This window comes from Penicillium hordei, assembly GCF_028827395.1.
Source record: "Penicillium hordei strain IBT 12815 chromosome Unknown utg000002l_segment0_segment0, whole genome shotgun sequence".
Taxonomy (NCBI): domain Eukaryota; kingdom Fungi; phylum Ascomycota; class Eurotiomycetes; order Eurotiales; family Aspergillaceae; genus Penicillium; species Penicillium hordei.
In genome coordinates this window covers 3,163,318-3,184,030 of record NW_026623143.1, presented here as the reverse complement: position 1 = coordinate 3,184,030, position 20,713 = coordinate 3,163,318, and the positions used below count along the sequence as shown (strand labels likewise).

Below are 20,713 nucleotides of genomic sequence, written 5' to 3'. Positions count from 1 at the left end.
TGCATCGAGCTATTTCAGCAAATTAAATACGATTTATGAATTATTCTATTATATTTTGGTATCATTTTGAGGTTCTCACGAATTGTTTTGTAAATGGTTTAAAAAAATGGTGTTGTCTTCTTTTCAGGTCTATGAACGTATTCTTTAAATCAAATGAAGACAACCAGTCAGTGGCTTGAACACATCTAGGCAATATTGTAAACAGTAGCATTTCTACCACACTTTAAGAGTTAGTCTTTTCGCAATTCTGCCTACAAACTGTTTGGACCAAGCCATCGACTAATTGGGACGTATCATCCATGGCTTTTACATAATAGATTCGATGCTGTTGCCGTTTTGTTTCACTTTCTTCTTTTACGGCAAGAATCGGCCTATCAATATCTAGTTAGCATTGAATTCCATCAAACAGGGGGCGATATATCATGGGCAACTCACGCGGTCCAGTAGCATAATTGATCCCGTTTATAGCTGTGTGTCGGTATGCCTGTTGAAAGATAGCATATGACACAGGGCTGAGCTGGCGGTTGTAAGGCTGGGGAGTATTATTATATTCATAATTGAATCTGTTATAGACCGTGTTAGCATTATCCGGAAGCCTCAGAAACGTATTCTCATTCAATCGATAAACCAATTGTGATCTATGAATGTTGTTAGCATAATCTAAAAGCATATCAGAAAAAGAAGACAACTCACATAAAATCTCTACACCCAACCAAGTTCCCATTCAAGTGATCAAAATTACAAGGCACCAAACCAGAATCTCGAATGATCCCAACACAATCCCTAACTGTTTTATTGCGGCCCATAGGTATCTGGGAGAAGTGAAGCGACCTCCGATGCGGCCCATCGTACCCAAAGGTACACAGCATTAACTCCCCTGAAGTTGAGGAGTCTTGTTGGGTCACACCTTCGAAGTCCAGGACAACTCCCCTGGTGCCAAAAGGTGCGTATGGGGTATCGTCTTCCAGTTCATGTAAGAACGTGAGTCGGAGGACGCAATGGTTATTGTTTTCGAAATCTATAAATTCGAGATGGCATTCAGCAATCTTCTTGTTTGAGAGGCCCGAAGGGATATCCATGCTACCTGTAAGGTGATACTGCTGATTTGTGGTCACACCAGGAGCTAGAATGCGAGGAGGGCGCGGGGGAAGGGGAGCGTAGTTATTTCCGGAACGATGACTACGAGGCATTTCTGTATGTATGGTTAGCTCTTGGATCATTTAATTGTAGGTATTGTTTAACTTACTACCTATTATTGGTGAATTCGCTGCTGTTGGCGAGGGGGTATATATTGGTTGTTATTAAACTAGTTGCTGTTGGAGAACCGATTGTTGTTGATACTGAAAGGTTGAGGATATTATAGAAACATATTTTGTCTTATATACAAGGAGAACCTTCAAGGCTAGTAATCAATGAAACTTAGGATTGTAAGAAAATGCCTTGTAATAGACCAAGCAACGGCTGAAAGAAAGAATAGACTATAATCAATCGAGTCACCAAAGAAGCAGATATAGTTGTTGAAAGCGGGCTTTCAAAGGCAAATGGACCAATACACATTGTCCACAGAGACTATAATTAACCAGGTTGATCAAAGAAGGTCTATGAAAGAATTCCACAGAGAGATGAGCATTGTTGCTTGAACTTAGCCCCGAAGTTCGAATAGTGTTGATCAAATAATTCCAAAGAAACGAAGCCGTCCAAGCGCAAGCAGTAGGCATCTATATTTTTATATTTGGGGGGGTCAATATAGGATTCAAATCTAGTGTCCCAGATAGCTGCTTCTAGCCGGTTTATAGTAGATTTACATATCAGCAATGGGATGCAATCACTAATGCAATTAATGACACTCGAGTATTACCGAGGAAGTACGATAGATATGAACCAATAGGAATACTTCAATTCCTCAGAGAGAGTAAGATATCGCCTCTTCTTATTGTTGCAAGGGGCGAAGAATTATAGTTCCCCCACGTGGGGTTGAGAGACCCCCTGTGCATAGTCACTTTGTAGATCCAACTCAATTGTATACGGAATAATAATTTCTAAATTTTATTAAATATCCTAAAGTACTTCAATAAAAGCCAACATTAAAACATCAAATAACCAAATAATCAAATTGTAACCATGACCCATCACTTACCCCATCCGGGCCTCGCCAAGCTTCCCATCCCGCGAAAATTTGCGCTTGGAGGCATCGAACCCGAATCCCCGTTCCCCCGCCAATTCGGATTGGCTTTTATCCTCATTTCCTCTAGCCCTTCTATCTCGGCCGCAGTATTCACTTACCCTCGGTAGGCGTCAAGGGGACTTTTCGCCGCCCTGGAGTGCTCGCGTGCAATGTTCCCAGCATTGTGGGTACTTTGATTTTTTTTCCCCTGACTTCCGAACCAGCTCAACTTCCAACCTCATATCGAAAGTTACTCGAGACAATTACCTCCCCCTCCATTTCCTCCCAGTGTCCTCTCGGTTATTCTGCCTACCCAATATGGCCGAACCCAAGGCCCCAGATGCCATTACGCCGGTGGATAACCTTCCCGAATATGGTTACTCTTCGACCGCGGGACCCGCCTCGGACTCGTCCATGACCAAAGTCATTCAAAATGCAAAGGCAGCAACCGAGAAGGAACAGTCCATGACATTGATGCAGGGCATCCGGCTGTACCCTAAGGCCGTGCTTTGGAGCGTGCTCATCTCCACTTGCATTGCCATGGAGGGTTACGATATTAGTTTGGTCAACAACTTCTATGCCTTCCCGCAATTCAAGCGCAAGTATGGAGAGGTACTGGGCGATGGAAAATATGAAGTATCCGCAGCGGTAAGTCCGACCAATTCCGGCGGTGGTTGTGCCTTCCATCTCTTGGAGTGAGGTGCATTTGCCTCTTTGAGCGAACAAACTGACAATTCTTCGAATGTACAGTGGCAAGCAGGTCTGAGCAACGGTGCTTATTGCGGTGAAATCATCGGTTTATTCATCAATGGCTGGGCTTCGGAACGCTTCGGTTACCGGTACACGATTATGGCCTGCCTCATACTTGTTAGTGCTTGGACGGCAATCTTCTTCACAGCCCAGAATGTGCAAACCCTACTTGCAGCGGAGATTCTTTGCGGTGTTCCCTGGGGTGTCTTCCAGACTTTGACAATTACCTACGCCTCGGAGGTGTGTCCTGTGGCGCTGCGAGGGTATTTGACCACCTATGTCAATTTCTGCTGGGGTCTTGGCCAGCTCATTGGAATTGGTGTAATTAAGGGAATGTTGAACCGGACTGACGAATGGGCCTACCGGATTCCATACGGACTGCAATGGATGTGGCCGCTGCCGCTCTTCATTGGTATTTGGCTTGCGCCCGAATCCCCATGGTGGTTGGTTCGGAAAGGTCGGACTGAAGATGCGAAGCGGGCCCTTGTGCGTTTGACCAGCAAAAGTCAGGGAGATTTTGATCCCGATGAGACAGTTTCTATGATGGTGCACACTACTGCTCTGGAGGAAAAAATCACCAAAGGTGCTAGCTACCTAGACTGCTTCCGGGGTACCGATCTCCGCCGTACGGAGATTGTTTGCATGGTCTGGGCCATTCAAAATCTTAGTGGAAATTCCTTTTCCAACTATTCGACCTACTTTTTGGAACAGGCTGGGTTAAGCTCCTCGAACTCTTACGCCTTTGCTATGGGTCAATACGGTATCAACATGGTTGGCGTGTTTGGATCATGGTTCCTCATGACACTCGGAATCGGCCGGCGCACGTTGTACCTATACGGTCTCTGTGGCCTGTGCACCATGCTATTAGTCATGGGTTTCCTTGGTCTTGTTCCTAAAGAGCACAAAGAGCAGGCCTCCCTAGCCACGGGTGCCATGATGTTGATCTGGGCCCTATTCTACCAGCTGACCGTTGGCACGGTCTGCTTCTCCCTTGTAGCCGAGCTCTCCACCCGCCGACTTCAAATCAAGACAGTCGTGCTCGGCCGCAATCTGTATAACATTGTCGCCATCATCTGCGGCGTCCTCACCCCCTACATGCTGAACCCCGGCGCTTGGAACTGGGGCAACTACGCTGGTTTCTTCTGGGGTGGCATCTGCTTCCTGTGTATCATTTACACATACTTCCGTGTCCCCGAGCCTCGTGGACGTTCATTCGCCGAGCTTGATCTGCTCTTTGAGCGCGGTATTAGTGCTCGCAAGTTTTCGACGACCCAGGTGGACGTCTTCGATGAGACCATTGAGGGCCGTGTCATTGATGATTACCGAGCGGAGAAGAACAACCGAACTGATGAGAGCCAATTGGAGAAAAATCACGGTTCGATATGATGCGATGTGTCTTATGTTTACGACTAATTCTGCTTCTGGGCCCGAAATTGATAGGCACTCCCGCATGTACATAGCATTTTTCAGCAAATAGCATTAATCTAATATCTTCATCTGATGGCCAAATAGACAATGTAAACTGAAGTCTTCAATCTCTCATATCTCCACTTCTATTCTGATGAGGCTGTAGACGAAAATTACAGACGGAAGTGCGTTAGATGATACTGCTCTCTGCCGGGGCTCTAAACGAGTCCTCTATTCCACAGCCGCAATATCGTGAATCACACGTAGGTAATGAAAAAAATCCAGCTTCTTCATTCCAAATGAGTTTCTTCCACTCATCATCTATTCATGGGACCACTCAGCCTTCTTCTTTTCCGCAAAGGCAGTCATACCTAAGAATAATCGTTAGCAAACCCCAACCCAAGCCCACTCACTCAGCAGACCAAAGTGCCAACTCACCAATCTTCTGATCCTTACTCCCAAAGAGCGCATGGAACAACCGTCTCTCATACTCAACACCCTCCTTGAGCGACAACTCCTGGCTCTTGTTAACAACCTCCTTACCAGCAACAACAGCCACGCGACTGTAGCTAGCAATAGTCTCGGCCGTCTTATACGCCTGCTCCAGCAACTCCTCCTTGCCGCCCGGGACAACCTTCGCTGCAACACCCCACTCACCAGCCTCCTTACCGCTGAAGTTCTTTCCAGTGAGGATAAGCTCCATAGCCTTGCTCTTGCCGACGGCACGGGTCAGGCGCTGAGAGCCGCCTGCGCCGGGGATCGTGCCCAGCTTAATCTCTGGCTGACCGAAGGTAGCGGTCTCGGTACAATACAGGATGTCGCACATCAGAGCTAGCTCGCAGCCACCACCGAGGGCGTAGCCGGAGACGGCGGCGATAACTGGGGTGCGGATGGAGTTGGCGAGGTGGGACCAAGGTGCGATGAAGTTCTCGCTGTAGGCGGCTGAGAAGCTTAGAGGGGCCATTTCTTTGATGTCCGCGCCAGCTGTGGTGGGTTTGGTGGGTTATTATATTGTTGATGTACATTGGGATTAGGGTGACGAAATGACTAGAAGATATATGGTGTGTGAAGAGTGTCGATAGAGCATGTACATACCGGCGAATGCCTTCTCGCTTCCTGTGATAATGATCGCGCCAATGCTCTTGTCATTGTCGTAGTTGCTCAGAGCTTCATTAAGCTCCTTGAACAAGGGAGTGCATAGTGCATTGAGGGCCTTGGGGCGGTTGAGGGTAACTATAATAAGAATTAGAATGTGTCCTGTGGTATATGGGCTGCAGTTACATACTCAATCCCACACCGGGCTTGGGGGTCGAAGTGAGGATGTGCTCGTAGCTACCAGTAGCTGAAGAATATCCCCGGACTCGGGCAAGGTAGTAAGTCAAGGGGACCGATGTCCGCGAAGTGGCCAGACGAGTGCATTGACGGGCAAACATTGTGCTATGTGAAGACAAGGACAATTAATTTAATTCAGATAATTGAGATTGAATTATGCAGAGAAAGAAGAGAGAGTAGCTACGCGATACCATCATAGATGGCCCGTTTCCCCGCGACCGACTGAACGCCGAAGTTAACCGTTCCGAGGTACACGTGAAATGGCTAAACCTCTTTAGTCTGTCTTATGTCACTGCACTGCCACATGATGACTGTGCCATATATCACGTGCCTATGTAAGTGGCTGGTTACTCATCTCCAGTATGATTGGCCAGTCTGCAGTGGACACTTTTCTGTCCTGAAGGAAGCGCAGTGCCTGTCCTGGAATGTCTGGTTTCAGCAGCTTATCTTAATCGCAGCTTTTTCTTTACTTTTCCTCTTTCCTTTCTTTCTTTCGGTGGTCTAGGCCTGTGCTTCGCCTATCCTCCCTAATATCTTCATCATGGATGTCCCTGAGCCCGATCAGTCGCCCTTCACAGCTGTGTCCGCGCACACCTCTAGACTGACTCGAGTAAGTGTTTCATGAGGGGTAAAGGCATTGCGCAATGGCTTTGGCTCCTTCATTTCTGAGACCCGTCGCAATATTTCGATGAATATGCATGCTAACATGTCAACCGTAGCACTACCAAGCCTACCTCGATGCCTCGACCCCGTACACAACCTACCGCTGGGTTGGTTCCGGCGTGCTCCTGCTCCTCTTCTTCCTGCGCATTTTCCTCGCGCAGGGCTGGTATATCGGTAAGACTCCCTTCAGGCCCTGAAAATGAAATTAGCAGAGCGAAAATGATGCGCTTCGACGTACCAACACGCGCAAGCCATTCATCCACGCTGTAAACATCTGGATAAACAAACCGCTAACGCCGCAATCTTAAATCACAGTCGCCTACACACTCGGCATTTACCTCCTGAACCTCTTCCTCGCTTTCCTGACTCCCAAGTTCGACCCGTCTCTCACCCAGGACGAGGGTCTCGAGGACGGAGACGCCGGCTCCCCCAGCCTCCCTACCAAGAAGGACGAGGAGTTCCGGCCCTTCATCCGCCGTCTGCCCGAGTTCAAGTTCTGGCACTCGGCCACTCGTGCCATCGCTATTGGCTTCGTTTGCTCTTTCCTCGCCGTCTTTGATATCCCCGTCTTCTGGCCGGTCCTGGTTGTCTACTGGATGATTCTGTTTGTGCTGACGAGTATGTCTCCCCTTTTCGATTGGAATTTGATACAATACCTGTATCATTTTTGTTGTGGAGATATGTCTAACTCAATCCTTTTTAAACAGTGCGACGACAAATCCAGCACATGATTAAGTACCGCTACGTGCCTTTCTCCTTCGGAAAGACGCGGTACGGTCGCTCATGAGATTTTCGATTTCTGAACTTCTTTCTGTCTCTGACTCTATATCCACGATCGTTCGCATGTGCATGTCCTGTATCTGTATGCGCGCTTTGGCTTTGTGAGCAACAGACAGGCATGATATGATAGGTGAAAGCGCTGGGCTCATGGTGGTCCATTTATGAATTTTCCCAGACTCTTTTTTTTAATCACTCTTTGTTTAGAGGGCCGCTGCTTTGGCGCGTTCCGGTCTTCCCCTGTGAAATATGATTAGACCTGAAGTCAATGAATGAACTGACTTGCAATATATGATTTTTTTGAAAACCAAGACTCCAAGACTTCGTTTTACAATTTCTTTTTGTAATTCGCCAATCGGCAAGGTAACATTGTTTTGAGACATGTGATGTAAACGTGAGCGGATTAGCGCTTGTATGCCATGATCTTATTCGAGAACATTTAGATTACACCGTGAGATGAACCCAACAGCTGATGCATCTAAAGCCGCATGAGCAAAGATTGTCTAGTCTTCTCTCGCTTGTTGCCTACAGGATTTCCTACTTTCAACAACACCCCCAACATGAAGTGATGCAAACACTGCCTACTCGACCTTAAGACTCCGACCAGTGCTCGCACTCGAGTGAACACCCTAGCACGATTATGGACATGGAAATGAACATGCCATCAGTGTTTTCAGCCTCCATTGAAATCACAATCCTCTTCACAGGCTGGACAACCTCAACCACAACGCAATACATCTTAACGCTGACCGTTCTATTCCTCCTCGCCATCTTCAACCGCTTCCTCGGCGCTCTCAAATTCCAACTTGAGAAATCCTGGTCCCAGAATACCTCTCCCCCTCCAACCCTACTTCTCGCTCCAGTAAATCCACGACAAAATATCCGAAAAGCAAAGCTCAGTCCTCTTCCAGACTACATGCGCGTGCACGGGGACGAGGATGACGACGAAGAGACTTTACCAGTTTCAAATAACGACAATGAAATACGAAATCCGTCGATAGAGTATCTCACAGGCGATAGCCCTCGGAATAAGACCTCACTGAAACGCCTACTCCCCTCGTGGAAGGCCAGTGGAACGTGGAGTTTCCGAAAAGACGGGACGCGTGCGTTGCTCGAGTGTGCTAGAGCTTTGATTGGATATTTCTTGTGGGTGGTTACACCTACAGCTGTCTACTTGTGTTAAATGATCGACTAATTATTCATATTGATAGGATGCTATCCGTGATGACCTTCAACATCGGCGTCTTCGTTACTGTACTTTTCGGCGTCCTAGTGGGAGAATTGCTTCTTGGGAGATTCTCTCAGGGAACTGCCTGGCAGGAAGGGACTTGTCATGGTGGGTAATTGGAGTTTAGATTACTGCTGAAGTTCTGGTTATATTCCCTTTACCTCGTGTTGTGTAATGCCGCGTAGTGTTCCATAATGGCAGCTTGGTACCTGTTGTTAATTAATATGGGCTATCAAAACTGTCACTATAGACATGCTAATCTCATTGTCATACCTGCTTCGTTATTTACCTAACTCCTTTATAAAACAAGGATTTCCATCGATATAACCCAAATCATCATCTAATTCTCGGTATAAGCATGATCAACCTGCTGCTGTTGTACCGGCTGAATCTCAGATTCTGGACAGCAAACCATCGACCCTATTCGAAGCGACAAATGTTACTACAAATCTATGCCGAATCGAAATTACCGATTCCATTCCGCTGACATTACGTACCTGGAGCAAGTGGAACCATAATCGCCCAAACCTCCCGGCAATTGCAATCAACTCCATTGATGTGCGAGCACTTTGCCAGTGGACGTCCAGCTTTGGGGATTCTCTTCATCGGTCGATCATAGTGTGCGCATTTGGACGAGCGGTGGCCTCGAATACAGGATTCACTTTGTAGAGCTTGTAAGTATGTTTTTCTACAATCTGGGTATAGATATAAGACAGGAGGTGTCTCACCAAGACCATTTATCACCTTGGGAGTCGAATGGCATGTTTCTAATTTGCTGGGTCGAATATGGCCAAGTCCACTAACAATTGTATTAACTTCTATGGAGCCCGAAAATGGGGATATTGGATCTATTGAGTAAATACTGAATGGAGTAGACTAACTATGTACTTGCGCAAATGTGCTCAAATTAGCGCTAGAGGGATCAACCGCCATGTAACCTTTTCTGGAGATCGACGTGATCTGTAAGGATCCGCAACGTAAGCTTAACGATGTAGAACATAAACCCTACTAAAAATCATTAATGAATGTGTATAACAATGATATTAAAGTGTCTTCTTCTACATGGGCAGAAAGGCATAGAGAACTCCGCCTCAAGGACTTCACCTTCATTCATCTATTTCAACAGCTTTTGCTATCGCTATCGCCTCTCTCTCCACATATATATCTCTCTAAATGAAGATCCAAAGCAGCACTATTTGGTAATCAATCTGTCAGACGAGCTAAAAATATCTTACCATTCCTCGGCACTACGGATGGGATCATTAATAGCAGAAGCGGATCTTTACTCTCCTATCGCTCGAAACCAAACTCAAGGTAATAAAAGCGATTTACGAATCTGAACTCTTCTTGAGGGCTTATGTTGGAAAAATACAGGCTATTTTACCACTAGACCACAACAAAAACCAAGGTTCCTGTTTATGGCCTAGGGGGGCCTTATTCCATTCTGTCAGCTTATTATCATACCTCAATGCGTATCTGTGGCGTTCGTAAAACAATTGGCGCAGGAGTTAGATATAGATATTGCGAAAAGAAAACCTACGGGGTGCCGAGATAATTACATTGAGTACGAGATTACGGCGTTAGGTATTGCAATAAGAGATGATTTTGTGAAGGTGGCTATCATCCTTTGGGCTTGACATTCAACATACTGAGAAAAGCAGAAGGCAAGAGAATACTCGAGCTCTTGTTATCCACGGGTGCAGTAAATCACTGGCGAACATCGACCCATATGGGGATATATATCCAAACAAATTTGATGACTGAAAATTCAGAGAAGCTACACTTTACTATTACAGTGACAGATTGAAGGCAAGATAATAGTTCGTTCAGCTGCCTAGTGTATGTAACCATGTTAAAGATGGCGGCTGCTATTAGGACAAGCTATTGACATCCATCCGGATCCACACTACAACCGAAAACATAGTTCAGATCAGACTCCTGAACCCGGCGCTTTTAAGTCAAGCATAGGAAACACTCCATCTAACTCCAGATCGTAGGTATCATGAACGGGCTCCGAGGCACATGCGGCATAACTTGAAAAGGCTGCATCAAGAAAAGAAAAAAGGTATCGCCACAACTTAAATCAACAGATTCTCCACGCTGCTCGGCATCTTGCCTCCGGTAATAGCGCTTTCCCCCAGTGAGAGAGTCGACATTTTGCGGTCTGGATTGGGGCGGGACAAGTCCTCGGATTTAGTACAGATCCAGGTCGATGCGTACATGTTCACCCTAGAATATATGTGTAAGTTTCGCCCGTAATAGTCAAGCACAAAAATTCTCAAACTCACCGATCAATACATGTGCCTGGGAAACGAGCTCCCACGCGACGAGCAGTGAAGCCATTTTCTTCGAAGTGCTTGATGTACCAAGGATCGATACTCGCGGAACGGAGGAGGATACGACCACCCTTTTTCAAAGCTTTGTTGAAAGTTCGGGCCTGGGCAGGGGCCGAGTCCTCTGCGGGATCAAACCAGTCCATAGAGTCCATGACCTAATATAAATTAGCACAAATACCGCAAAAGGATATTTCGATACTTACCACGGCAATAGTCAGAGTTCCTGGGGTGATACGGTTGATCACTTCGTTGATCTCATCAGTGTGGATACGGAGGCCATCGAATGCACCAGGCGTGGAAAGCCTGACGTGTGCTTGAGGAGAAAGATAGGTCGGGTGGCATCTATGATTGCAGTTAGCATGTGTAATCAAAAAGACAAGGATAAGGTAAGCGAACCTCCGTGAGAATTTGCCCTGAACGCAAAGGAAGTAGAAGTAGTTATCGTTGCTAATCAGAGTCTCGTTGACCACAGGGTCAAGAGTATTCACGACATATTCCCAAATCGATTGGCCGCTGACGTCCTTGCCCTTTTTCATATCTTCAGTCAAGCCGTTGCGGCGGAAGAAGTCGTCGACAATCATATTTCGCTGGTTGCGTGGTACTCCGGCAGCCTTCCAGGCGAACCATTCGGTGCTCACAATAGCCCAGTTGAGTGGTCGGCTCATTAGCACACGTCTAATGCGAGGCCAAATTTCGCGCTGCTCTGCAATACTCTGCGCTTCACACAGCTTGCGAACTTCACCCTGGAGTCCGAATATATTGAAGAGCCATCGCACCATACGAATGGCATGACGAGACCCACCGGTCTCATACAGACCATGACCAGAGGTAGAAGTGAAGGTCTGGGCGTGCTCAAGCCAGTACTGGAAAGCCTGGCTTGACAGATGGGGGCTGAGTTTAGAGATTAGCAGTTCACGGAACTGTGCGTGCTTGCCATCACCGAAGATTTTCCACATATCCCGGTGACCCAGCGCTGAATAACACGCAACCTTCAACTCGAGAAGATGATTCTGATTAGGGTTCAAGTCCACTGCATGCACCCGGCGGGGACTCTTTTGCAGATAATCAAGAATGTTGTCACCGGCGCTGGTGATAGCCAGGATCACATCGTCTTTGCCGATGTTCAGGAGTCGGTGGTCAACTCGCGGGTCTTCCCATGTGAACGCATAGATGTACTCGTTCTGGAATTGAGTATGTTTGGGTAGCATGTCATTGTAATGAATGCGATAGTGGTGGTTCTGGTAAAAGGACGATGGAAGCGGCAGGTTTGCACTCAAGTTAATCACTGCGGATTCATATGCCTTGGAGCGAATCTCATGTGTGCTTTTTACAACTGCATTATCCATTTCCTGCTTGTGATTGGCAGGAAGAAGGTAAGGAGATTCGGTAAAAGATGCATCCAGCTTCTCAATGGATTGACTTGATGGGGTAGATGCCATTTCCTTGGGGCAACCAACAAAGATGTAGTAAGGAATACCACCGAGGAAATAGTTTCGTTCGCTGGCGGAGATGACAGTACCAAACTTGTATTCCAGATAGTCTCGGCGGGCGGCTTCAAGGCTGACCCGGTCGAAATCGAACCAAGCTCTCCAAAATACACGCCCGAGCCAGTTGACATGGCGGTTGAAAGCGCCACCAGTGTAGTTGCGACAGGAAACATCCACAATGCTTTGGACTATATTGAATGAGTGACATTCATACAGAACTTCCAGGTATTGCTTACCGTAAAAGTCACACACACCCAGCATTCCAGTTGACTTCAAGCGGGAGGTTAATGAGTCCACAACGCTGTAATAGTCTAAACGAATCAATATCAATAGACTTTCGTGGTGATCCTAAATACTCACCAGGAATCATTGATAGACTGTAACTCATAGTGATCAAGTCCGCGCCATCTTTTGCTGCATTATCCTTCTCAGGCAGACGGAAAGACCGGGCATCCTGGCAGATAACGGTAACATTGTTCCACCCAAGGCGTTCGAAGCGCTTGCGGGCAACTTCGCAGAGGGACGGGGAGAGGTCGACTAGGTAAACATGTTTAAAGAATTTGTCCACCGGGAGGAAGGCGGCCATGGCTTCGATGTTGTATCTGTTACATGTCAGATGTTCAGTTTGTATTACTTCGGGATTCCTCTCGTGCCTACCCAGTACCACCGCCGACCTGAAATGTATTAGCGCTAGCTCAGAAACACAGCAAGACAATACTCACATCCACCCAGACAGCCTTTCCAGCCTTGACTTCTTTGTTGTTAATCTTGTACTTTAGCTGTGCAGCCACAAGACCAAGCATGTCCTCACGACCACAGAGCAGACGGCGACGAGTGGCATCGTAAATTGCGGCCTGGTACGGTTAGCTTCGCGCCATATCCAAGCTCGTGGTCATTTGATCGCACTTGTGTCTTGTAGAAGCTCTCCAGCGCATCCTGTTGGCCCCCGGCCTTCTTATCGTGCGGTTTGATGAAGTTCGCCCAGATGAATTTCAAGTAAGGCCCAGCTCCAGTGTTGGCCACTTTGATCCGCTGAGAGGAGACGAGAAGAACCAGGCCGACTAGAGCAAACACCAGTACGGCGGCCCCAACGATGTAGACGTGCATCCAATCCATGTTCAATATGTAAAGGGCGATGCAACAAACGAAGAGTGAGAGAAGCGACCGAGAGATTCAAATATAAATCAAATTGGGTCTAATTGACCACATGCGCCCCCTCATGAGAAGACAGCAGCGTGTACCATGCCCTATCACGGCGACACATGGGGGGGTGCAGATGATAAGAGCGAGTGGAGGGGGATAGGAAGGTACAATGGACATGGACTACACGTGTAGCTACGTGCATTAAGGAAGTAGCTTGTACATGATCCACTATAGCCCTTTGGATGGAAGGGATAGATCATCCGAAAGCAGCACAAACCAAAGTAAATCCCAAAGTAAATTGACTGCAAATCAAATCCGATCCAACTCTAAGGACAATTGGGTTCCTGCAGTAGCCCGTGGTCCCTCAACAATTGGGCCACTCAGAGCCCAGTCACTTCCCATGTGGTCCCCTGAAAGTCTTGGCATTGACCGTTGAGGTCCCATTGACCGGGCCCGTGGGGTCTGCTGTGTCCCCCATAGGGCCGCCACCAAGGCCAACCCTCAGGGCCCACGGGCGCCAATCAGCTCCCCGTTTGCTAGCACATTGGGTGTTCCCCAGATTTGATGGGATCTCAGTGTTACCGTTCATTATGAAGCCCTGGAGATCCCGACGACGGGAAATTTTTGGGATCCCATACTAGGTATTTGTTAATTCCGTTTGCAAGTACATGTAGCATCGTTTTCACTCATCAAATATTCAATAGTCGTACATGATACTGGCCTTTCATGCTCTGTTTCTGTTACTTAGGCCGGGAAAAAACAGCAATAATCCCCAAGACTGAAATTATTGGCTGAATGAATTACGTATTTATTAGAACTAAAAATTTTAATAGGAGGCTGTCTAATCGGAAGCTGGTGAAGGTATCCATTCTGAACAGGTAGTCAATGAATGCGCACTATGACAGCTGTAACTCGGGATAGCTTGACTAACATACAGAAAAGAAGACAAATTGGTAAACGCTACATGAATCGACGAAGATAATCCCATGTCACCAAACTCCATCTTGTGAATTGCCGATGCCGACGCGACCTTGCTGCCTGCCATTTGTCTAATTTCTTTAAACAGTGACAGCGTCCAAGCCCATCGCATGGAAGTACGAGATACTGTCCCCTGCAATGTACGCTTCCCTAATCTGGCCAGTACAGTCATCTTGGACAAGGAAGTCTGTTCCGTTATAGGTGACAGCAGCACCTTCTTTCAATGGCCTATGCAATTTACGACATCAGCTTTGTACTAAAGATTATAATGGCTCGAACTTACGTTGGAAAGAGTGTGAAGTTCGATCCGAGGACACCATGCATTATCCACCGAACAGCAATTGAATGATCGGTCGCAACTGTCCGGATGGGTTTGAAGTAATATTCCTTCCATCCAGTTCGAGATCTTTTAACGAAGGCAGCAAACTCATTTCTGTTTGTTATATGGGTGGCCGAGCTTCCTTTCCCACTTGCTGAAGGGAAACTGTCGGCAAAGAGGACAACATCGGGGTGGAAGACAGTGTCAATGAGCGACAGATTCCCGCCCCAAACGGCGATGTAATTCTCCAGAAGACGCTCATGGTAAGCACATCCGGTGATTTCCAGTCCGCAGCAGGACGGGCTAGCAAGAGCCCCGGAGTAACCTAGTAGAGAGTAGAGAGCAAAGTCCAATATGAGATCGAACTTCATTGTGAAAGTGTCGCTCGAAGCTCGTGGGTATTCCAGGAAGGGCTGTTTGGCTGTATCTCTTACTTGAAATTGAGGAAATTCCTCTCTTTATATGTTCAAAACACCATCGAGCAGGTCTCTGGGTGGATCTCGAAATACGAAGGGTGAAACCACCTCCTAGTACATGGACGGGATGTGCATATTTGTGGGCCTGGTGCTATCGCAGAATAATTGGTAGTGAGGCAGTTCAAAGCTCCTTATGGAATGACTGGATGAAGAGAATATTTTAGCCCCCAAAATATACAACGTCTAACAAGTCCAATGCAGCCCGCGCATAATGTTCCCTTTTGGGTCTAGCTTGGGAACCTCTACGGCCCCACTAATTTAAAGTTATCTCCACGCGAGTCTGACGCAACTTCAATAGTTGTGGTCAGCAAGGCATCTGGGCATAGAAGAACATCGTGGACAGTAGTGACTGCTTTGTTACCCTAATCCTCACGGATAGGAAAATCATTAGTCGAACTCAAGTGCGCTTTTCCACTGCATCACCCAGCCCAGTTGCCAATGGTTGGTGTCGGGGGGCGTTCCAAAGCATGCCGTACCTGCAGGCGGCGCAAAAAGGGGGTAAGTATTTATTCAATAAATCAAAAGTACTCATTCTACATTGAAATAGCAGCACTAACCACAATAGTACATATGTAGTGTGATCTACAACAGCCCTCGTGTGGACAATGCAGAAAGTCCTGCATCCCTTGCGAAGGGTATGCTGATGGTCTGATCATATACCGTTACTATGGCCATAGCCAGGAGGGGGAAATTTCTTCTTTTCATGGGTCACACAGGACTCAAAGTCGCCTTCCCATCCAGGCTAGTCTAAATCATGCGTCTTTATCAGCTGACCTGACTACCTCTGTCACTCTTTCCCAAACCGCCCACGAGTCTTATCTCGAAGGGAACTTTTGGACATCTTACATGCCAAACAGTCAGACCTTTTCGCTTTTTGATGATACCCAGCGAGATTTAGGTGGCTCCATCATTGTACTTCGAGATATCCTACCGGGAAACAGCATCTTACGCACTGCTCTCGGTGCAATAGCACTCAGTGCTGCCGCAAATAATGACAGCAGCCAGTATTGGATGAAACAACAAGGAACAAAACTGCATATGAATGCCTTACAGCAAATGCGAAAAGCATTAAGCTCCCGCAGGAAACCTGGTCTCGAACTTCTCGGTGCTGCACGGGTATTCAGCTTTTACGAGGTATATCGTATTCAATCTCGGCTCTTAAGCTATTAATAGACAAATCTCGCTTGAAATTGAATGCCAACTAACATGGTTCATTCAGGCTCTGTACGGGGGTGATTGGCAAAATCAGGAAGCCCAATCCCGCAGCTGGAGCATCTACCATTCTGGAGATCTTGCGCTTATCCTTTCCAATCCACCATCATTCTATGCTACCGGCCCAGCCCATAGACTGTTTGTTGACGGGCGACTGAACCATGTATTTGATCTATATCTCGACGATGTGGAGTAGTGCTAATACATGAACAGGTAAAATGTGCACTCAAGGAACGGAAGAAGCTCGTTTTCAGTGAGCCAGCGTGGATGACTGATCCTTGGACTCATCACCCAAAAACCCGAAAAGACTTGCTGGTAGACATTCTTCTGGAAATCCCATCGATATATGAGGGCATGGACAACATGAATCTTCAGCCAGATTCCCCGGCAAAGTTGAGGCAACGTTTTAACCTCCAAGAGATGGTTTTCACTGTCATAGAAAGATTATCCAACTGGAGATTAAATTTTGCCGTCGCAGTGGCGTGTATAGGACCGAAATGGCAGTTCCCAAGCAACATGACGACAAATGAAATCGCGGATGCGCATATAATGACACTCTACTGGGCATTGAGTATCATCGCTTACGGTGTCTGTCACGCTATTTCTGGTGGCGAATTTGATGCTGTTGGTGTTGATCCAGACGGTTGTTGTCGCAGTATAATACGCTGTATCCCGTCATTCCTACAGCCATCCACCGGTGTCTTTCGTCAACACCTCGTCCCTTTCCCATTGATAGTAGCGGTTCGGCACCTCAAGTCAATACAGCCGCGGAAATTACAAGAAGAGAGTGATTATGTCCAGTTGCTATGTGAGAACCCGGAGTTTACACCGATGCATCAGTTCATGTCAAGCATTCAGCCACAAATTTTGAGTGGGCTAAAGAAAGCATGTTAAGATAGCCAAAATTGGGGCTACATACTTATTTCCTGGCACTCGCTATTCTCTAATACTGGGTTTCAATTTTGTTGGCTTATTTTCTTATAGTTCCCCTTTTTAGATACTTTATTTGTGAAAACTTCATATTGCTAGGAATACCACCGATCGTGGAAATAAGCATCCAGATGGGCAACCCGCCAGAGCAGCATGTGGAAAATGGACCATTAGTCACGTTCAGAGATCAATATCACTAGGTTTCTGCCCCTGAACTTCACGGCATGAAAGGAAGATATTAGTCTAGCATATCTGGGTTAACAGATCCACTTGAGCAGCTTTTGACTGCCGTCACATCTACCTGTGGAAGCAGGAAGTGGTTGGTAGATATGTGAATAATGGGAAGTAATACCGCTACCCTAAAGCCATCTATATAGCTATATAAGGACAAAGAAAGGGGGAGAACAATCTAATAAACTACTGAAGAAAGCAACCATCAGGCAAACAGTAAAAAATGCCTCAGTATAGCAGCTATCATGCGAGGAAGAAAAAGAAGAAGAAACAGGTGGTAGTGTTTTGGTCTATTACCCTCAACGCATGGGGCAACCATATACAGTACACAAGCCCAGGATGTCGAGCCTCTAGTCCGGCATTGCGGTCATACGTATCAGGGTACGCTAGTATAATTTATTATATTAAGAAGATATAGCAAGTGTGGCGAGAAAATAGAACCTCGAAAATTATAGAAAAATCAGAGCACGGTAAAATACCAGCAAGCGGGGACAGAAGTAGACAACTGAGAAGACTACATATACTTTGATTGACCATTGACTATACGTAACGCCATTTTCCATTGCTCAGACGCCAGACCCATGGGAAACTACCTAGGGAGAAGATTCGAGATTGTAATGTTCAAAAAAGGATCCATAATACATAATAAACAGCCGCGAATATCTATTCGTCATCGCTCATGCGAGTATCCTCATCGGCTGGCTTCTCAGTCTCCTCGTTCTCCAACGGTTGCTCCTCTTCCTGAGCAACAGGCTCGGGTGGCATATTGCTTGCAAACTTCGGATCGATGCGCAGACGGGTCAAGGCACGCTTGTAAATTTCAGCCTCATTAGGGTCCCGCATCACCACCTGCATCTGGTCAATCCGTTCCTCGATCTCCTCCTGTTGGGTAGAAGTGGGAGCAAGACCGGCCTGGGCGATAGTGCGGGCACGCTCCGGCTTGAGGCGGGCCTTGCCTGAGATTGGATAGTAGTAAGCGGCCAATTGTCTGGTGTCGCCATTCTTGGGTTTGAAGAGCGTCAATGCAATGTCCTTTTGCTCGGTATTGAAAACCTGAGCACTGGTGGCGTAAGTGCGAATGCGATCATAGCGGTGGAACTTGTGGCCCTCGGCGCTCTCGTTGGTGTAAAGGTCTTCGCTGTCTCGGTTTGTGTTGGACAGATTCATGCTTGCGTCAATGTTCTTAACAGATTGGGGCTTCTCTGGAAGGAAGAGCTGGTAGTCGTAAGGGACTGGGCCCGGGTGGGCATAAAGAGCAGGGTTCGTGTGGTGAAGACTGAGCTTAGATTCATGTTCCTGACAAACACGCTGCTCAGGCGCGACGGGTGTCAGGATACCAACATCCATACGCTTGTCCCGCTTGCCTGCGACGGCCGTCAAAGGCGCTTTATCAAACTTGAATTGAAGGTAACCGCCAGGGTCTGGGAACCCTTCCAGGTCAGGCATCACAGGGAAGAAACCGACTGGCTTCAGTTTCGGGTTTTCAGGATTAACAGGATTGGCCCAGGCATCAAGTTCTGCCTTTGTGGGGGGAAGACCACGGATTTGGCTATCAGTGTCCTCTCCAGTGTGCTTGCTCTGGGGGTAGGCGATATCGAATCCTTTTTGGATGAACTTCTTAACATGTTTCGGGTCGTCCACAGGAGGCTTTCCTTTCTTTGCAGTGCGCGATTGTGCTTTAATGGGTGCAGGGCGGGATCCATCTCCGGCACTGCGATCGACACCAATGTGCTGTGTACGGCGGAGGAAACTGACATTGGTATTCCTCGGGGCAGGGTTTCGGAGTTGCTCAATAGTCATGAGAAGGGGAAGGTCGGCGGGGTCCATGGGCTGAGGATTCTCGGGTGCCATGATAGCTGGTGGAGATGTTAGTTTCAGCAGTGCAATTATAGGGGATTCCGTGTTGATATACCACTCTCGTCGCCCAAATGTAATCCCGGAATACCGACAAGGTCAATTGGCATTCCACCTTCGGCATCGACTTCAATGTTGGGCTCCTCACGGCGTGCCAGGTTTGAGGCAAAGCCTGGGGTGAGGAAGCGGCTCAAACCCTCGTGTGGGATGTCAAGGAACTTCGGGGGCATGTCCGGGGGAGGGAGATCATTGCGATAGCGGAGGGACGCAATGTACTCTTGGTGAAAGCCACCCGATGACTGACCCTCCTTAGATTTGGAAGACATATTGTCGTCTTATTTGTTCTCGCGATTGACTGGGCGATTAATTGCGCATTAGCAACTTGGCGTCTGGAATGAGCGGGACGGAAGCTCACTGTAATGGACTGGGATGGAGTGTAATTGACTGGGGTGAACTGGGATGCTGTCGCCTCGGATTTGGTAAAGAGAAATAATTGTACAAATCTACAATAGCCAGTTAGTATAAGAGCTTGATTCAAAATGGATGCGAGGGAATTGGTCGCAAACCTACCGTCAGGAATGTCCAAGGGCTTGTAGAAAGACAGGGGCAGCGGTAGGGAGGTAAAGTGGCGATATAATCAGAATCTAGTGGTTCAGCTCGCCAGTAAAAGAGGCTTATCCAGACTGGCCACAAATGGAGCTGGAGGAATCGGCAAAAGCTGCTATTCTGAGCAACTCCGGAGCTGAGCCTGAGGACCATTATTCTGCCCAAATCTACCGCCTGGGCACGGAGTTGACCAATAGGAACGTGAAAATATAGAGGTGGTCACGTGGAAAGATGGAAAGTAGAGATTCTGTAAGGATTGCATGATTTCTATTGGGTAGTACTAATTACTAGCTAAATAGTTAACTAGTTAACTAGTTACAGAAAAAACGACAAATTATTAATACGATACGGATGATATAACTATAACAGAAGTCGTCCCATGGCCGGAGTTCAGTTATTCCAATATCATTCAACGCTACGGGCAAGTACTATATGTGAAATGAATTCGGCCTGATCCTTTATGTCCCCCCGCCTGCGCCACTTAAAAGATTCGCCAACTTTTCATCTTCGTTTCGCTGATCTAGTTATGACTCGTGTTCGACGCGCCCTCCGAGCTAGTTTCGAACAACTTTCTCTGCAGCTCGGAGTTCTGCCGCTATCTGAAATCACAATAGAGAGAGGGGATCGGCTAGGGTAATTGATTAGTTCAGGCCAGATACTGCGTTTATAGTAGTTGGAGCCAGTCTCTTCACAGGTGTTAATAGAGCACCCGGGGACTTGAAGGTCTCTTGGAAGTGGAGATCTTCAATGCAGTTTTTGCAAAACCTAGCAGACCGTCAAGAGTACAAGCAGGTGTTGGCCCAAGTGAACTTTTATACGG

At 47.1% G+C, this 20,713-nt stretch overlaps 10 protein-coding genes across 10 annotated transcripts; 4 read left to right on the top strand and 6 right to left on the bottom strand.

Moving 5' to 3' along the window:
* Window positions 1-354: 354 nt before the first annotated feature.
* On the bottom strand, window positions 355-1,190 carry N7537_004530 (uncharacterized protein; the record flags this gene model as incomplete). Its single annotated transcript, XM_056895587.1, has 3 exons — window positions 355-371; window positions 436-638; window positions 694-1,190. 3 exons carry the CDS (start codon window positions 1,188-1,190, stop codon window positions 355-357), a joined length of 717 nt encoding a protein of 238 aa, XP_056755335.1.
* A 1,292-nt stretch (window positions 1,191-2,482) lies between these two features.
* N7537_004529 (putative MFS alpha-glucoside transporter) lies at window positions 2,483-4,300 on the top strand (the record flags this gene model as incomplete). The annotated part of the gene is made up of 2 exons (XM_056895586.1): window positions 2,483-2,812; window positions 2,915-4,300. The coding sequence occupies 2 exons, from the start codon at window positions 2,483-2,485 to the stop codon at window positions 4,298-4,300; spliced, it is 1,716 nt and encodes a 571-aa protein (XP_056755334.1).
* Window positions 4,301-4,603: 303 nt separating this feature from the next.
* Window positions 4,604-5,788, bottom strand: echA (enoyl-CoA hydratase echA). The gene is made up of 4 exons (XM_056895585.1): window positions 5,607-5,788; window positions 5,417-5,554; window positions 4,760-5,305; window positions 4,604-4,692 (listed from the first exon to the last, which is right to left on the bottom strand). The coding sequence occupies exons 1-4, from the start codon at window positions 5,752-5,754 to the stop codon at window positions 4,643-4,645; spliced, it is 882 nt and encodes a 293-aa protein (XP_056755333.1). The 5' UTR covers window positions 5,755-5,788; the 3' UTR covers window positions 4,604-4,642.
* Window positions 5,789-6,194: 406 nt separating this feature from the next.
* Window positions 6,195-7,103, top strand: N7537_004527 (Rer1 family protein; the record flags this gene model as incomplete). The annotated part of the gene is made up of 4 exons (XM_056895584.1): window positions 6,195-6,263; window positions 6,373-6,490; window positions 6,632-6,934; window positions 7,024-7,103. The coding sequence occupies 4 exons, from the start codon at window positions 6,195-6,197 to the stop codon at window positions 7,101-7,103; spliced, it is 570 nt and encodes a 189-aa protein (XP_056755332.1).
* Window positions 7,104-7,733: 630 nt separating this feature from the next.
* Window positions 7,734-8,276, top strand: N7537_004526 (copper transporter family protein; the record flags this gene model as incomplete). Its single annotated transcript, XM_056895583.1, has 1 exon — window positions 7,734-8,276. One exon carries the CDS (start codon window positions 7,734-7,736, stop codon window positions 8,274-8,276), a length of 543 nt encoding a protein of 180 aa, XP_056755331.1.
* Window positions 8,277-10,399: 2,123 nt separating this feature from the next.
* N7537_004525 (class I SAM-dependent methyltransferase) lies at window positions 10,400-13,260 on the bottom strand (the record flags this gene model as incomplete). Its single annotated transcript, XM_056895582.1, has 9 exons — window positions 10,400-10,550; window positions 10,610-10,812; window positions 10,861-10,999; window positions 11,054-12,332; window positions 12,381-12,455; window positions 12,505-12,746; window positions 12,802-12,818; window positions 12,867-12,998; window positions 13,051-13,260. The coding sequence occupies 9 exons, from the start codon at window positions 13,258-13,260 to the stop codon at window positions 10,400-10,402; spliced, it is 2,448 nt and encodes an 815-aa protein (XP_056755330.1).
* Window positions 13,261-13,678: 418 nt separating this feature from the next.
* On the bottom strand, window positions 13,679-13,876 carry N7537_004524 (uncharacterized protein; the record flags this gene model as incomplete). The annotated part of the gene is made up of 1 exon (XM_056895581.1): window positions 13,679-13,876. One exon carries the CDS (start codon window positions 13,874-13,876, stop codon window positions 13,679-13,681), a length of 198 nt encoding a protein of 65 aa, XP_056755329.1.
* A 469-nt stretch (window positions 13,877-14,345) lies between these two features.
* On the bottom strand, window positions 14,346-14,955 carry N7537_004523 (nuclear transport factor 2 family protein; the record flags this gene model as incomplete). Its single annotated transcript, XM_056895580.1, has 2 exons — window positions 14,346-14,493; window positions 14,549-14,955. The coding sequence occupies 2 exons, from the start codon at window positions 14,953-14,955 to the stop codon at window positions 14,346-14,348; spliced, it is 555 nt and encodes a 184-aa protein (XP_056755328.1).
* Window positions 14,956-15,527: 572 nt separating this feature from the next.
* Window positions 15,528-16,468, top strand: N7537_004522 (uncharacterized protein; the record flags this gene model as incomplete). The annotated part of the gene is made up of 3 exons (XM_056895579.1): window positions 15,528-15,558; window positions 15,830-16,194; window positions 16,280-16,468. The coding sequence occupies 3 exons, from the start codon at window positions 15,528-15,530 to the stop codon at window positions 16,466-16,468; spliced, it is 585 nt and encodes a 194-aa protein (XP_056755327.1).
* Window positions 16,469-18,096: 1,628 nt separating this feature from the next.
* N7537_004521 (uncharacterized protein) lies at window positions 18,097-19,613 on the bottom strand (the record flags this gene model as incomplete). The annotated part of the gene is made up of 2 exons (XM_056895578.1): window positions 18,097-19,289; window positions 19,346-19,613. The coding sequence occupies 2 exons, from the start codon at window positions 19,611-19,613 to the stop codon at window positions 18,097-18,099; spliced, it is 1,461 nt and encodes a 486-aa protein (XP_056755326.1).
* Window positions 19,614-20,713: the final 1,100 nt, after the last annotated feature.

What these genes read in the sequence shown, in the direction of transcription:
- echA (XM_056895585.1), bottom strand. Translation starts at nt 5,754, where the DNA reads ATGTTTGCCCGTCAATGCACTCGTCTGGCCACTTCGCGGACATCGGTC. An exon ending in AAGCGAGAAGGCATTCGCCG is followed by an intron (nt 5,306 to 5,416) that starts GTATGTACATGC and finishes AACCCACCACAG; the next exon opens with CTGGCGCGGACATCAAAGAA. An exon ending in GAGTAAGGATCAGAAGATTG is followed by an intron (nt 4,693 to 4,759) that starts GTGAGTTGGCAC and finishes GATTATTCTTAG; the next exon opens with GTATGACTGCCTTTGCGGAA.